The sequence below is a fragment of the Bufo gargarizans genome, chromosome 1 (genome assembly GCF_014858855.1).
Source record: "Bufo gargarizans isolate SCDJY-AF-19 chromosome 1, ASM1485885v1, whole genome shotgun sequence".
Taxonomy (NCBI): domain Eukaryota; kingdom Metazoa; phylum Chordata; class Amphibia; order Anura; family Bufonidae; genus Bufo; species Bufo gargarizans.
The window spans coordinates 40,749,444-40,766,877 of record NC_058080.1 but is presented as its reverse complement, the minus strand read 5'-3'; the positions used below and the strand labels follow the sequence as shown (position 1 = coordinate 40,766,877).

General features: G+C 44.8%; 1 protein-coding gene across 7 annotated transcripts in view; it reads right to left on the bottom strand.

The window, feature by feature from the left end:
• ST3GAL5 (ST3 beta-galactoside alpha-2,3-sialyltransferase 5) overlaps positions 1–17,434 on the bottom strand; it is a 155,119-nt gene that overhangs the window by 40,322 nt on the left and 97,363 nt on the right. For 4 of the 7 annotated variants that reach the window (XM_044295028.1, XM_044295038.1, XM_044295053.1 and 1 more), the window contains one exon: positions 698–814. The exons of 1 other annotated variant lie outside the window; for it this stretch is intronic. In XM_044295028.1, the coding sequence (XP_044150963.1) occupies positions 698–753 (56 nt within the window). In that variant the 5' untranslated portion in view covers positions 754–814. Of the gene's footprint in view, positions 1–697; positions 815–1,952; positions 2,172–17,434 lie in introns of those variants that run through there. 2 more of the 7 variants (XM_044295017.1, XM_044295045.1) reach the window with 2 other exon arrangements.

The following is a 17,434-nucleotide window of genomic DNA, read 5'->3' as shown; positions in this document are numbered from 1 at the left end:
TTAGGTGTAGATTTTGTTGCAAAGGTGTTGTTGAGTCAAAATCCTTGACTTTTCCCCCATTTACGCATTTTTTGCGGACCCATTGAGATTAACGGGTCTGCATCCTATCTGCAAAAAAAAAAAACATGGAACGGACACGGAAACAAAATACGTTCGTGTGCATCATGAGGCCTTGAAGATACCAAGGCACGGACACATCCTCGTCATGGGTTACACAAGACACCGCTGCAGGGGCGAAGATTATCAACCGCTATCATAACAGACACATGGTAACGCTGCAGTACAGGCGGCAGGGATATAGCATTAACCCTGTAGTGTCCACCCCTGGGGAATGCAACCCGTGTGCATAGCTTTGAGGAAAGATAAGGAGTGAGGGGGGGGGGGGGGACAAGTTAGAAACCTTTACGTATGTTAAAGGCGTAAATAAGGTTCAGGAGGGAAAAGTTTTTGAAAAAATAATAATAATCAACACAATCCAAAATTAGTTGGGGGGGGGGGGGGGGGGAATAGGTCAGAACCAATGGCAGGAACTGAGGAGTTGAGGCTTGGAACAAACTACCAGCGGAGGTGGCTGGTGACCATAAGCAAGACCAGGAGGGCAAAGCAGAGGGTCTTCTAGGTTTATATCTCTCACACAATTCATATACTTGAGTAACGACTAGCAAGAGCCCCCCCCCCCTCCCCGTAAAGAACTGACCTGAAGAAGACCTTGCAGCAGTATATACAGGTCGGCCTTTTCATCTTCCGTCCCATCAATGCACGTCACAGGTGGTTTGGAGGCCACCGCACGTTCTTCCACGCTTACACAGCAGACCTGCGGGAGGCGCAAATGACAAGAATCACCCACTGATACCATAGACAAATTCATTGTTTGCGTGCCTGAAAGGGTTAACGGGGCAACCCTCTGTGCATCTAACGCGCTAAGGGTGGGTTCACATGATGTTATTTCAATCCTCTTTACGTATATATAAATAAAAAGTATCCGTTAAATAGAAGCCTCGTAAAGTGACATCCGTTCACCATAGAGTTCCATTGTAAAAAAATAAAAAAATAAATAAATAAAGTTGACTTTTTTTTTTTTTTACCGGACTGTGCAGGACACAAGAAAGTGGTGTTCTGCGTTCTTGTAATGTATACGCAGGGGTGCACCAACCCTTTCTGCTGCCTGAGGCGAAAACTGAAATGTCCCCCCCCCCCCCCCCCCCACCAATGCCAATTTCTTAACCTAACCCCTTTGCCACAATAAAAGCTCTCATTGCCCCTGGCCTTTCTGCTGCCCCCCTCTTGCCCCTAGCTGGTGCTGCCTCACCTGGCCTCATTGGTGGTGCACCCCTGTGTATACGTCAAACGGAGTCATAAAATGTGATGTAGACCTGGTCAAACTGGTAAAAAAAATATTTTGCTCCATCATAAGTGACATATATATCTGCTCCGAAACTACTAGGTGCAATGCCGACAGATACCGATGTGGCAGAAGGGAATTTGTCACCGAGGCTAGGGCGACACGAGATGGTAGGGTTAAGACGCCACATCTAATGATGGTCACTGTGGCCGTGTTCGCACCGTATCTCCACTGCTGCCAGTAACTCAAATCTGCTGGAGGTTTGGTTGCATGTTGCACGCGACTTCTCCACCATAAACCGCAATGTAAGTCGAGTGCCGCAGTTCAACTCTGCTACATCCTATTTCCATAGGTCTATTTTTAAACTACTCTCGCTGCAAACCTGGAGGTTCAGAGGAGCTTGTAACCCTCCAGATGCTGCAGAGCGGGACTTTACAGGAACCAAGAACGTCGCAAGAAAGGAAAAAAGTCGCAGCACGAATAAAGACGCCGCCTGTCTCTGTCCCAATCGGCTCAAAATCAGCGTTCACCTACACCGTATAAGTCCTGCCGCGCCGCAACCATCAACTGCCTAGGGAAGAAAGAGAATCCGAGGTGAGAAACGCGTTACCTTATCCGTTACAATGCCATGATCTGCGCTCATGAAGGGAGGTAGGATTTCTGGGATCTATGGAAACAATTGCACTTTGTCCAGGCAGTACGTTTCTCCATGATGAGAAAAAAAAAAGTCTCAGAAGTCATCTAGCCCTTGCTTGCCCCCACCTCTGCATACTTGCTAGGAGGTATGTGGCTCTGCTCCGCCTCGCTCCACATGCACTGTGCTGTGTGATGGTTATGAGAAGGATCAGATGATTGTAAGAGGAGAAGAAGAGGGAGGCCGGTGGGGGAGGCAGGGCGGCTCAGTTACTACTAGGAGTCTTTGATACCACTCTGCAAGCTGTGACTGTGCCGCATCTATACTGTACATTTCGGTTACTCATATAGCTCCAACATCATCTGCAGCGCTGTACAGAGAGCGTCATGGCCGACCTCAGTCCCTGCCACCATTGGGGCTCGTGATCTAACTTCATGAGAACATACAAACTCCATGCAGATGTTGCTCTCGGTCAGGACTACAAGATAAGAGTGCGAACCACTGAGCGGCCGTGCTGCCCCATAACCACTGAGCCAACATGCTGCCCCAGTATTCTAGGGCTCAGCTTTCTCTAGTAGGGAACAACGAGCGGGCACTCTCCTTACAGACATTGTGCCAAGATGGGACGTGTCCTTTCTTGGCCCCATTGTGGCTATTAATTGCGGCATTGCTAAATCCAGCTCGATATCCGTAATTGAACAGACCTTTTTGTTATAGCAGGGATTAGCAACCTTCGGCTGTTGTGTAGCTGCAACTCCCAGCATGCTCCTTTCACTTCTGTGGGAGTTCAGAGAACAGCTAAGCAAGTGTGCATGATGGGAGATGGAGTTTCACAACACCTCTAGTGCCGGAGGTTGCTGACCCTTGTCCTATGGCAGTGATGGCTTACCTCTGGCACTCCAGCTACGGTGAAACTACAACTCCCGGCATGCTCCATTCATTTCTAAGGAGTTCAGAGAATAGCCAAGCAAGTGTGCATGATGGGAGATGTAGTTTCACAACACCTCTAGTGCCGGAGGTTGCTGACCCTTGTCCTATGGCAGTGATGGCTTACCTCTGGCACTCCAGCTACGGTGAAACTACAACTCCCGGCATGCTCCATTCATTTCTAAGGAGTTCTGAGAACAGCCAAGCAAGTGTGCATGATGGGAGATGTAGTTTTACAACACCTCTAGTGCTGGAGGTTGCTGACCCTTGTCCTATGGCAGTGATGGCTTACCTCTGGCACTCCAGCTACGGTGAAACTACAACTCCCGGCATGCTCCATTCATTTCTCAGGAATTCTGAGAACAGCCAAGCAAGTGTGCATGATGGGAGATGTAGTTTTACAACACCTCTAGTGCCGGAGGTTTGCTGACCCTTGTCCTAGGGCAGTAATGGCTTACCTCTGGCACTCCAGCTACGGTGAAACTACAACTCCCGGCATGCTCCATTCATTTCTAAGTAGTTCAGAGAATAGCCAAGCAAGTGTGCATGATGGGAGATGTAGTTTCACAACATCTCTAGTGCCGGAGGTTGCCGACCCTTGTCCTATGGCAGTGATGGCTAACCTCCGGCACTCCAGCTACGGTGAAACTACAACTCCCGGCATGCTCCATTCATTTCTCAGGAGTTCTGAGAACAGCCAAGCAAGTGTGCATGATGGGAGATGTAGTTTTACAACGCCTCTAGTACTGGAGGTTACCGACCCTTGTCCTATAGTGATCCGCTGCTGGAACCCCCATCGATCAGATGTAATCTGATGACATCAAGTGTTCAATTTACCTGCAGAGCCTCCACAGGGGAAATGAAGTATTACACAATTTCCAATGAAATCAATGGGTTGTCCGTGTAAGACTACTTTTCACATCAGCGTTTTGGCATAGGGCCAATGTGGTGTGAATGGGGTATGCTCCGTTCAGGATGCATCAGTATGCCTTCAGTTTTGTGACTGGACATTAAACCACTGCCAGCTCTGGTTTTGTGTCCGGTGATCGAAACGGAACAAACCGGATCCATCACAAAAAAACAAAAAAAAACAATGTAAGTCAATGGTGCCAGATCTGTTTTTTTTCAGTCACCCGTTGACTTATATTGTTATTAGTGACGGATCCAGTTTGCTCCATTTCGATTTAAAACAACCGCATCCTAACGGAAAAGTCGCATCCTGATGTGTTAAATCAAACAAAACCGTTTTGGACCGGTTTCGAGATCCTCTGCTGGATATGAAAAACAAAACCCAAAGCGATGTGAAAGTAGCCTAATGTAGGACTGGTCCTCCACAGGATGAGACACTCTTTATAACTACTCTAGGCTCTGGCCAAGAGATGAGGGTCCTGAACAGAGGACCCCTGTTAAGGCCACATGCACGCTACCGTATTTTATATCCGTGTTTTTTTCATCTGTAGTTCTGAGCAAACAGATGTCCTTGAAGTCTCCTTATGTAAACTGAAGGAGAAATGTCTCCAGTGTCTGTACTATTCTTTATCTAGCTCTGAAAGTTAGCAGTTTATATTCAATTAGTCAGATTTCAGGGACCAGATCACAGGGATCTCAGGGACTGTGTGAGGAGATCAGAGATCCCAGGGACTGTATGAGGAAAGCATAGAGATATCAGGGACTATGTGAAGAAATCATAGTGATATCAGGGACAGTGTGAGGAGATCACCAAGCTCTTGGGAACTGTGGTTGTGAGGAGACCACATACATCTCAGGGACTGTGGTTGTGAGGAGACCACACAGCACTCCCCCTTTCCAAGTTCCACTTGTATAAACCACATGGACAATAACCACATCACAAAACCACCTCAAATCTACCGTGCCACAGTACCCTCAAGTCTATGGACAGCTTTAGTGAAGTAATAGAGGGTTTAAACGCTTAACATGTCTAGGACAGCATACTCTCTAAATACAGTACTGGGTTTAGGACCTGTTTTCCTTCATCTGGGACAGGACAGCTAGCCATCAATGATGGAACAATGAATTCTGAATTATATCAGCAAATCCTAAAAGGAAAATGTCAAGGAATCTGTCCGTGACCTGACTGAATCTCAAGAGAACGTGGGCCATGCAGAAAGTCGTTCTACCAAAGAATGGTTAAAGGAGAATAAAGTAAAAGTTTTGGAACGGCCAACTCAAAGTCCTGACCTTAGTCCAACAGAAACGTTGTGGAAGGACCTGAAGCAAGAAGTTCATGGGAGGAAACCACCAACATAACAGAGCTGAAGCTGTTTTGTATAGAGAAACGGGCTAAATTTCCTCCTAATGTGCAGGACTAATCAACAATTACTGGAAATGTTTAGCTGACGTTATTGCTGCACACGGAGATCACACCAGATACTGGAAGCAAAGGGTCACATACTTGTACCACTCACAGACATGTGATATTGCATCATTTCACTCAAACACATGACCAAGTCTAATATTTTTGACTCCTTTGTTTGATTTGGTTATCTTTATCAACTTTTTGGACTGATGTAGTTTTCAGTCAAATTTATGGAGAACTGTAGAAAATGTTGAAGAGTTTACAAACTTGCAAGCACCACTGTACACCACATTGATACAACTTTTGTCCAAGTGATTTCCACCACGTCCATATGAGTTCTCCACCAGTGCTAAAGGTCTCCATCATGTTCTCAGAACCATAGTACAACGGCGCCTATAGTACAAAAAATTTCCAGCACTTTAATATCGTTTTGTTGCTGTACTTTATTTGCAGTAACAAAGACACGTGAGGACACATCCTTTCACTCAAGCACAGTCGACGCGTTTCGAACAATCACGTTCTTGATCGTAACTATGTGGCGCCGAACATTCAGGTTTAATTAAAACCCCTCCGCCCACTACCAGTGGGGGAGGGGAACTCGCTCCTCCCTGCGTGCAGGGCATTCATCATTTCCTCGTGTATTACACCCTGTGATCAACATTCAATAACACTTTAAAAATGTATGTAACCAAGCAGATAATATATTCAAAGGAATAAACTAATTGGCTGAGTCACATTAATTTGCATGCATCTTTACTTGTTCAGCAATCTATAATATACATAAAAATGTTTAATATTTCATAAACATACCGGTACATAAAAAATTAAGGTAAAAAATAAATAAAAATAGGTCACTTAATTCATATAGATCCCTATGTTGCATTCATAAATTCAGTCCCAATAAAAATGCGGAGCTCACGCATATATGTTTTGTAGTAAAATTGCGTTTTTATATGCGATTACTGTATTTTGGGCACGTTATATTTCTGTCCGCTTGCTGTTGCCTGCGGTTTGGTTGCTTGTTCAATCACAGGTGAGGGCCGCTAGTTTGTTGCCTCACTTGTGGTTGCCGCTGGCAACATGTTGTTATGGTCAGTATAGCAGCCTGTGCTGTTGCGAGGCAGCTTGCTGTGTAGTGCATGCGGTTGCACCTGGCAACCTCTCTTTGTAGGTGTGCTTTTAGTTTGTATGGTGTGCACTTTCCCTGTTTGTATTGCACGGGGTTTCTGTATGTGTGCACTTCCCCTTTAAGTAGTGTCCACCCCTTGCCTGGTTTTGGAAGGGTTAATTCCCTTCTTTGTCTGTGAACACGGGGTGTGTCTCTGTGTGGGTGTGGCTTCATGGGCTATTTAGCCTCAGTTGAGAGCAGAAGTTTTAGGAGTACTCCAGGCATGTTGCTGGAGGCACCCTCCTGGTATCCTTATACCATCTGCCAGTGAGGGCCACCCTTGTGGTCATAAATGTTGTTATGTGAAGTTTAAGTTATCCATGATGTTATTTTGTGTTTATGTGGTGTCTGTTATTATTGCAGCTATGGGTCTGATTTCCTGTGCGTTTATGTGTGCGTGCTGTGTCCTTTTATGTTGGGTGTGGACACCAGCTTGTGAGCACGGGATCCAGTCAGTGTGTCTGTGTCAGGTAGGTGTGGAAGTCTTTCACTCTCCTGCCATATCCATAGGCCGTTTATGTTTTATCCCCTTGCAGCTCGGCCAGTTTAGACTCCTGTTTCTCCGCGTCCAGGAGGAACGGGCTGTCTACCCAGCTCCTAGCTCAGGGATCGGTGGAGGGTCAGTAGGGATCCGAGGTTCCCGAGTATGAGCCCTCCTACCTTCAAGGTCGGCTCATACAGCTAGGAGTCAGGGTCAGATTAGGGATGCGCTAGGGAACACATCAGACATCGATGCCTCCTGTGACTTTCCCCTCTCCCCTATCTTACAACAACATATATTTCTCCATTTCCATTTTCCACTTATAGGTTTCATTGCTATTGTTTTCATTTTGGCATTTAGATATGATGACGTTTATTTTTATTTTTTATTTCTATTGTTATTTTTACTCTATCACATAATCCTTTTTTCAAAGAGTTAATCTAACAAATAAGTAGATAGGCAGTGAGGGCACATTCAGTAGTGTTGTGATCTAAATAAAACGCATTATGTGAATGACGTTAATTAAATGATAATAGTATCCATGATACATTGAGTGATCCGGTCCAGGTATTTGATCCAACTTCGAAACACCATATTAGGATCCAACACAAAGTGCCAGAACCTGATTTGATTTCTGAATTTTGCACCACTGAGGAAGGACTGTGTTCCGAAACGTGTCTGGTGGCGGTATATGCGGGCAAGGTGGACGGTGATCTACTATCATCATCGAGGTGACTATCATCAAAATCATTGTGTATCCAAAGAGGTAAAACGTCAGGTGAAGCCGCTGGTTCCAAAGTAAAGACGCCGACAAAGATATAGCGCATTCACCGCTGAATTGGGGAAAAGAGCCATCAGCTGAGGCTACCGGCTCTAGAGCGCATGCGCTGCAAAGGATATTGAAGCAACTGAAATCTACACCGAGGAGCAGAAGAATTGACCGGCTTGAATCATCAAAGTCGTGAGTAACACACACTAAAGGCTTGAACTATAAGAGAGCCGTGACTAATACACACTATAATTACACCGCAGTGTGGGTGAAAGCAAGTCTCGCCTGAACATAGACTTTATACAATTTCACTAAATGTGTGATACGCACGGACATGATGAACTGTCTAGTAGCTTGTATGGGAATTAAATAAAATCCTGCACTAATCCAAAGAGATACAAGAATGTAGTGCCATCAACTATACGGATTCACTACAACAGGTCTGCATCAAAGGGTTAAATAATGTACCACCCAGCCACATGGCCAAAATACGGTAATCGCATATAAAAACCGCAATTTTTATTGGGACTGAATTTATGAATCCAACATAGGGATCTATATGAATTAACCCCTTAGGGACCGGGCTCATTTTCACCTTAAGGACCAGGCCATTTTTTGCACATCTGACCAGTGTCACTTTAAGTGCTGATAACTTTAAAACGCTTTGACTTATCCAGGCCGTTCTGAGACAGTTTTTTCATCACATATTGTACTTCATGACACTGGTAAAATGAAGTAAAAAAAAAAATATATTTTTTTTATTTATAAAAAGATACCAAATTTACCAAAAATTTGTAAATAATTGCAAATTTCCAAGTTTCAATTTCTCTACTTTTATAATACATAGTAATACCTATAAAAATAATTACTTTACATTCCCCATATGTCTACTTCATGTTTGGATCATTTTGGGAATGATGTTTTATTTTTTGGGGATGTTACAAGGCTTAGAAGTTTAGAAGCAAATCTTGAAATTTTTCTGAACTGGCACTTTTCAAGGGCCAGTTCAGGTCTGAAGTCACTTTGCGAGGCTTACATAATAGAAACCACCCAAAAATGACCCTATTCTAGAAACTACACCCCTCAAGGTATTCAAAACTGATTTTACAAACTTTGTTAACCCTTTGGGTGTTCCACAAGAATTAACGGAAAATAGAGATACAATTTCAAAATTTCACTTTTTGGGCAGATTTCCATTTTAATAATTTTTTTCCAGTTACAAAGCAAGGGTTAACAGACAAACAAAACTCAATATTTATGGCTCCGATTCTGTAGTTTACAGAAACACCCCATATGTGGTTGTAAACTGTGGTACGGGCACACGGCAGGGCGCAGAAGGAAAGGAATGCCATACGGTTTTTGGAAGGCAGATTTTGCTGGACAGTTTTTTTTACACCATGTCCCATTTGAAGCCCCCCTGATGCACCCCAAGAGTAGAAACTCCATAAAAGTGACCCCATTCTAGAAACTTGGGGGATTGTGTTGAGCAGACTCTTGGCTACTGAGACTGGACTTGGTGGAAGACAGGGTGGTGCTTAACAGACTGGAAACATTATCTGCTGCAATCCAGCCGACCACCTGGTCGCACTGGTCTGACTGCAAGAGTGGTGTCCTGCGCCGCCCTGCAAACTGGGACATGAAGCTAGGTATCGTGGATGAGTGTGTTTCTTGTGCTCTGGCAGCAGGCACAGTTTCACCGCGCCCAGTGCCACGGCCTCTGCGTGCACCATCAGCATCATGGCCACTGCCCTGTCCCTTACTGCTCGCTTTCTTCATATTAAATGTCATATATGCTTGAAAGTCTGTCACGCGTACAGTAGCGCAGGATTTGGAAGTGTATGCGCAAACAAATTTAAAAAGGTATTTGGTATGTGGAAACGTCACACAGGAGAAATACGGCAGATAATATCAATGCTGTCACCAGCGGCTAATAAAAAATTACAGGGAATGTCACAGGTATTTGGGATAAGGAGACATTATACAGGAGAGGTACCACCGGTAATGTCACTATCCGCAGCCTCTACGAAAAAAGTACACTGTACTGTATGTCACAGATACATTTTTTCAGCGCACACGTTACACTGCAGATGTGGCGCAGCTAATGTCACTGTCCGCAGCGGACACCATCTATGGAAAAAGTACACTGGATGTCACAGATTTTTTTGGGATGCGCACACTTTACACTGGAGATGTGCGCAGCCAATGCCGCTGTCTGCAGCTGCCTAACTATTGTACGCTACTTAGCGCAGGATACGCTAAAAATAGATATTGCTGCCACACACAATAGTCCTTAGAAGGAGTTTTGGGTCTGTAAAGTTTTAGCTATTTAGCGCAGGTTGCGCTAAAAATATTAATTGCTGCTGTCACACACAATAGTCCTTTAAAAGGACTTTTGGGTCTCTGAAAAGTTTTGGTGGTAAAAATATTCTTAAAATCACTCCCTACACTGTCTGTCCCTTCCTCAGCACAGCTCTCCCTGACTAAGAATGGGCAGAACATGCGTCATTGGGTGCTATATATCACCCGATGACGTGTTCCGGCCAGCCAATCACTGTAATGCCAGTAACCAACATGGCTACGGCATTACAGTGAGGGCAGTACTTACCTGCGTAGCAGCCAAGAAACGTGCGGGGCAGAGACTCGAGTATTGCGCTCGAGCACATGCGATATTCAGCCGAATATAGCCATGTGCCAAGCATCGAGATGCTCGAGCCGAACAGGAGCTTGGCCGAGCATGCTCGAACATCACTAATATATACTATACATACATAAATATATGCCCGTAGTATTACAATTAATGTAACTTTTGATTGCAAACGTTTCAGTGCGAGTGAAATTATGGAAACTTTTGGTTGGGAGAACATATTTGCAAATTTGCAAGGGTGTCCTCCACATTTTGTAAAGCCAGTATAATTCATCCAAGTACTAGACAGTTTTAGTAGTACGTGTAACCAATGAAGGTGAAAGGACAGTGGCAATTGTACTTGGTCGCCTCGACCCTATTCTGCATCCTTTATTCAATGTATCATGTAAGACACTAACTATACTCATACAAAATAGGAAGGCATTTTGTTATTATTTGCTTGATCTGAGAAAATTGACGACTATGGCATCCTGCACACAACCGTAGTTTGGGTCCGCATCCGAGCCGCAGTTTTTGCGGCTCGGGTGCGGACTCATTCACTTCAATGGGGCCGCAAAAGATGCGGACAGCTCTCCGTGTGCTCTCCGCATCCTTTGCTCCGTGCCCCAGAAAAAAAAAATAGCATGTCCTATTCTTGTCCGTTTCTACAATGGGCTGCCCGTTCCGTTCCACAAATTGCGGAAGGCACACAGACGGCTTCCGTTTTTTGTGGATCCATGGTTTGTGGACCGCAAAAAACGGCATGATCGTGTGCATGAGGCCTATAGGTAAGGACCAATGTGGATTGTTCGGGGTCTTTCAGCTCATTCTTTATTCTATCATTTTTTTTTTGTTTTGAATAACTCCTCCTCTCTCGACTTATTTTTGGATATATTTAGGGCTCTAGATAGCATCTATTTCGGATATCCCCTTTTGTGCAGACGTGTCATATAATTATTTGACATTTATTTGAGAATGCTTCTATCAGTGCTACGGGCTCTAATTAGTTCCCCAACTGGAACAGCCTTCAAAATATGTATAGGATGATGGCTGGAAGCTTTCAATATTGTATTACCTGAAACTTCTGGCCTCTTTCACACTTGCGTTTTTCCGGATCCGGCGTGTAATTCCGGCAAGTGGAGTACACGCCGGATCCAGACAACGCAAGTGAACTGAAAGCATTTGAAGATGGATCCGTCTTCAAAATGCGTTCAGTGTTACTATGGCAGCCAGGACGCTATTAAAGTCCTGGTTGCCATAGTAGTAGTGGGGAGCGGGGGAGCGGTATACTTACCGTCCGCGCGGCTCCCGGGGCGCTCCAGAATGACGTCAGAGCGCCCCATGCGCATGGATGACATGCCATGTAATCACGTGATCCATGCGCTTGGGGCGCCCTGACGTCACTGTGGAGCGCCCCGGGAGCCGCACGGACGGTAAGTATACTGCTCCCCCGCTCCCCACTACACTTTACCATGGCTGCCAGGACTTTAGCGTCCCGGCAGCCATGGTAACCATTGAGAAAAAGCTAAACGTCGCATCCGGCAATGCTCCGAAACGACGTTTAGCTTAAGGCCGGATCCGGATCAATGCCTTTCAATGGGCATTAATTCCGGATCCGGCCTTGCGGCAAGTCTTCAGGATTTTTGGCCGGAGCAAAAAGCGCAGCATGCTGCAGTATTTTCTCCAGCCAAAAAACGTTCCGGTCCGGAACTGAAGACATCCTGATGCATCCTGAACGGATTTCACTCCATTCAGAATGCATTAGGATAAAACTGATCAGGATTCTTCCGGCATAGAGCCCCGACGACGGAACTCTATGCCGGAAGACAAGAACGCAGGTGTGAAAGAGCCCTTAACGAAAAGTTTCAGTGTATATGACCTCATTTGAAATACCGGTAAGTTTTAAATCCCCAAAAATAATTGTATGGGAATTAAAGAAATAGGTGAAACGCAAATTATAAGGATTATAATTTAGATATTTGATGAGGCTTGGTATGGCAGACACATCGCCCCCCCAAATAAGGAGAAAATCGTTGATGTATCTGCCATACCAAACCACCAGCGCCTCCATTTTCATACAACAGAGTATGAGAGAGCTCCACCACATCCAAACGACAACCTCTACAAATGCTTGTAAACTTGTCCCTATCTTTCAATCTTGTCCCTGAGATATCTACTGTGTCCATAAAACTACAGTCCCTAGGATCTCAGCTACATCCATAACATCTTGTCTCTAAGATATCCACCATATCCATACAATCTTGCCCTAGATATTTTTGCCATGTCCATAAAACCACAGTCCCCAAAACCATTTCCATAGTCAACATTTCTAAGATCTTACCTAGTCTGAATAAAAAGAAAGAAACTTCTAGATAAGAGACATTCTCTAGAAATTCTCGAGAGGCAAGAAGTGTTCGCAAGTATCTACTCCAGTCAGCTCTTGATGGTACTCAAGTCTACCTTCTCCTAATAATCTGTGAATGAACCTCCTTTTACATTTTGTTTCGTTATACAAATAGGTAGACATCATACTGTGTTTGTGTGATAAGTTTTAAGGCACAAGTCATGCCTGAGGGTTTCTCTGAAATGCCGGTTCAATTTCGAGGCACACCTCATTACTCATATACATTACTCTGTGTGTATATTGACAGTCTGTTTAGCTATTGAACATTGTACCGGTGTACGCTGGTAGGGACAACTGGGGATTCAACCTTGAAGCAAAGCCTGAGGCTCCTAAAGCAAAATCTATATCTATACTGGGGCAATTTAAAGGGCTTCTGTCAGCCCACTAAACCGTATTATTATTTTTTTGGGTTAATAATAATCCCTACACTGCGAGCTCCCTATACATAAGCTAAATATTTATTTTTGTTCAGTAGATTTTGTTAAAAAGCTATTTTTATAATATGTAAATTACCTTGCTACCAGCAAGTAGGGCGGCTACTTGCTGGTAGCAGCCGCATCCTGCAATCCTAATGACGCCCCCTCCGCTGTGAGAGTGACAGGGCCAGGGAACGGGATCGTTCTCTGCTGGCCCTGTTTGAATTCAAAATATCGCGCCTGCGCCGTACCTGTCTTTAATCGGCGCAGGCGCACTGAGAGGCGGCCGCTCTCTCGGCCACTCCATCCTCAATGCGCCTGCGCCGGGTGTAGATGTGATGTCATCGGCGCAGGCGCATTGAGGATGGAGCGGCCGGCAGAGCGGCCGATTAAAGACAGGTACGGCGCAGGCGCGATATTTTGAATTCAAACAGGGCCAGCAGAGAACGATCCCGTTCCCTGGCCCTGTCACTCACACAGCGGAGGGGGCGTCATTATGAGAGGAGGATGCGGCTGCTACCAGCAAGTAGCCGCCCTACTTGCTGGTAGCAAGGTAATTTACATATTATAAAAATGAATATTTTCGAAGGTTAGGCTACCTTCTTCCTCAGTGGCTTTGGCCACTGAGGAAGAAGTTAGCCTAACCTTCGAAACGCGTCTGGCGTGGAAAGATAAAGTATTGGACCCTGGCAATGAACCGGCAAAACTAGATGAACAATAGTATTGTTATCTAGAGAAAGCGCTTTTACTGAACAAACAAGCTCCAGGTCTATTGGCCATAGTCTGGTAACTTACGGATAATACAACACAGCCGGTGCCATCAAACTAGCTGCTTGGGCGATGTGAAGGATAGGAGAAACGCCCATTGCAAAGAGAAGTGCAGACTGTGAACTAATTACGGCGAAAACAGAGAGAGACTTGTGACCTGCTACCGGACCTCTACAACAGCCAAAGCGGACTATACAGTTCCGGGATATAACAGTAAGGCAGTCTCGTAATCTGCGCCTGTAAGGTAAGCGTGCCTTGCACTCATGCCACAGACCGGACACTACCAAGCGTGAGTACCATTGCACCGCATGATACCTTAGATAGCAGCGAACATTACCGAATACTCGGCATCGTAGTCCTCTGCTAGGTAATTGTGCTCACAGTGGCAAACTGAAACCACCGAGACTGCAACATTGGAATACCAAGTCATACCTATACGCAAGCGGCCACAGATATAACAGCATTGTGCCGCTAACACTGTTGAACCTCTGCGGTTTGTGGGCAATTTAAGAAAGACTGCAGCAACTGAACATTTATCTATTATTTTAAGCACAGTAATACAACACAATCAGATTTAATGCCATAGGATTTTTATGCATGTTGAATATTTATTCACACAGATGGATTTGGATTAATCACATGTGATTGCACTCCGGACTTTTTTCTGGATTCTTTTCTCAACTTTTTTCTAATATTGACACTTTAATACCATTAGGACTGTTCCTTTAATATTAGCACATTGGGATTTTGTGTTTGCTCACATTCATTTATTTTATAGGCAATAGGTATATTGAATATATTTGCTCGGTCAACACTCCACTACAGCAGGAGTCTCCACACGTTTGCAGATTGAGTGGATCTGACTAGGTTAACTACCAGCGGCCCCATTCAACCTGCAGTAGTTCATTGCGTATTCTCAGCGGCTACTATCAGTATTATAACATAATATAATATTTTATTGTGTAATTTATTTTCATTGTGTATTTTATCGTATAGCGACAGGCCTGTATTTTATATAGTTATTGAAGATATCAACAGATTGTCCACGTATACATTCCTGATTGGAACAATCCTACATATCTATATGTCAATTTTATATATGTATTAATATTGTGATTATATTAAACTTAACCTGTTGGTTCCGGATATTAGAGTGCCCATCCTTTCTTATTGATATTACTTAGGTGCCTTGAGTGCGACATCAGATAGGTGCACCTGGCCATCCCAAACCAGGAGGTAGAGCCGTCCTTTACTTGATATATTTTTACGTATGGCTGGTAATAGTTGAAGATTTAAACTGAGCGCGTTTGACCAGCTCAGCAAGATGGACCAAATATCCGGGAAATAATAAACAGCAGGTGGCGCTATACAGATACATTTTATTGAATAGCTCAGTGGCTGTACTAAGTTGTTAGATCCAGGGTCTGGTTTTAAAGATGTATTGTAGACTATGCTTCCTGACACAACCCTGTTAAAGGAGGAAGTCCTTGATTCCCCATGTAAGCAGAGCGGTAGTGCGCAAGCATGGTCACTGCTCCATTCATTTTTGTAAAGCTGTCTCCCACAGGAGTGAAGGGAGTGGTGGTCCCGCCTGTGCACTACTGCTCCAATTATATGGAGAATCAGAGACCTCCATTCTCATGAACAATGGGGCTTCCAGAGGTCATATAATCGCCAATTAATCCTGTGCCATTTCCAGTGATGCCACTGCGGTCCTCACCAAAGGTCTACAGCCCTTTCAAAGAGACCTTCACAGAAGTTATTTTCCTGAATAAGTTCCTTTCGGACAGTCAAGACTTCATGGATAAAAGCTAGCTACATCTTTTCTAGTCTTTCACAACACTCTTAGCTGCACCATCGCAGTTACAACACCCCATGACCTGTCTACTTCTGCTTTCAATTTTCGCAAAGGGTGTTCTCAACAGAACCGCGCACACTAAGGAGATGGTATGATGAAGAACCATTACAGAAGTGGATGGTCATGTGCCTCCTGATGGAAACTAGAAGCTACACAGTCAGCTGATCTCCACGAGTCCGGCCCCTGACATCCCCGACAAACAGCTGGTGGGAAGTCTCTATCACCAGTCCTGATGGGACAATCACATTAAGGATACATTAATGGCCTCCTGCTCAAATAACCTCCACCAGCATTAGGGTGGGTTTACATGAGTTGTCGTGTAGGTCATCATTACTAGATTGGTGGGGGTCCAGCTCTCAGGAGATACAGTAGACTATGCTCTATGAGCCAAATGTAATACCCCGAGTGGCATTACCACATCTACGCCCTGTTTCTATCTGGGTATACGATCTCAATGTCATTTTATACATTTATTCCAGATCCCATATATTGTGCATTTCCTGTTATGCATCTGTTTATGTTAAAATGTAATGTGCCTGGTTTACCAGCAGGTGGCAGCGAATATGGAAGAGCAGTAGATAGAATGGACTGCAAGGTTCCATTCTATTCTAACTCCCCCTGTGTAGGAGTCCCATGTCCTGCAGGAAGGGTTGGAACCAGTTAGTTCCAGTTTAGTAGTTGAGTGCTAGCTGGACCCCTGCTAAGGAAGCACGTGTGCAGTGCTGCGTCCCTCCTGGACATGTGTTGCCTACACCAGCCAGAACACCTCCAGTTCTGCTGGAGCAGAGAGACCATTTCTAGAAGTCTCAGTCAGGAAGAAGTTGCCCTGTGCTTTGCCATATAGAGTCAGACAAAGAGAGAAGTTGCAGCAGAAAGCAAAAGGAAAAGTTTCTATTTAATCCTGTCAGCATAGCAGAGCAGAGAGGGTTTGCCTACCATTTTCATGCTAAAGCTTGCTGTAAAGCAAGATCAAGTCTGTAAACCGTTGGAAGAAACGTTTATGCAATGTAAAGCTGTAGTTGAACTTCGTGCCAAGTTTGGACTCAATTTCTCTCATCATCCTCTCCACCACCTATTCACCCTATTTGCTCTGCTTCGTCCAGCGATGCCTGGGGTTCCCGGATATCCAGGTAGGAGCACCGGGACAAGTGCACAGCCACAACACCTAAAGGGACATTATCGGCCACCCTTACACCACTTTGGCATTCCTTCACCTGGGTTTCACAATCGCCTTCTAAATAGGGAGACCTAGTCCCTCGTTGCTGAAATGAAACTGGCGTCACGAAAAATTACATTTATCACATCTTAAAAGGACCCTAGTTGCACGTACGGGCGTTGCACAAACACATAAGCATCAGCTTCTCAGATCTCTCTGCTGGTTTGTTACAATGTATCAGTCTGGAGCACAAGCTGTCTAGCTCACAAGGGGACTGAACCACCAATGGTGAAAGGTGAAACCAGCAAATTATGGCATGGGAACGTGGGGTGGGTGGAGGCAATAAAGGGCATCACTCCATGTGGGGTACTTAAGGGGGCATCACTCTGTGATGGGGCCAAGTAAGGGGGCATAAATTTGTGGGACCACTTAAGGGGTATCAATCTGTGAGGGGGATCTTTAGAAGACATCACTGTGTGGGGACCAATTAGGAGGACATTACGTTGTGTGGGAGCCACTTAAGGGGACATACTGTGTAAAGGACACTTTGAAGGTATCACTGTGTTCGGGG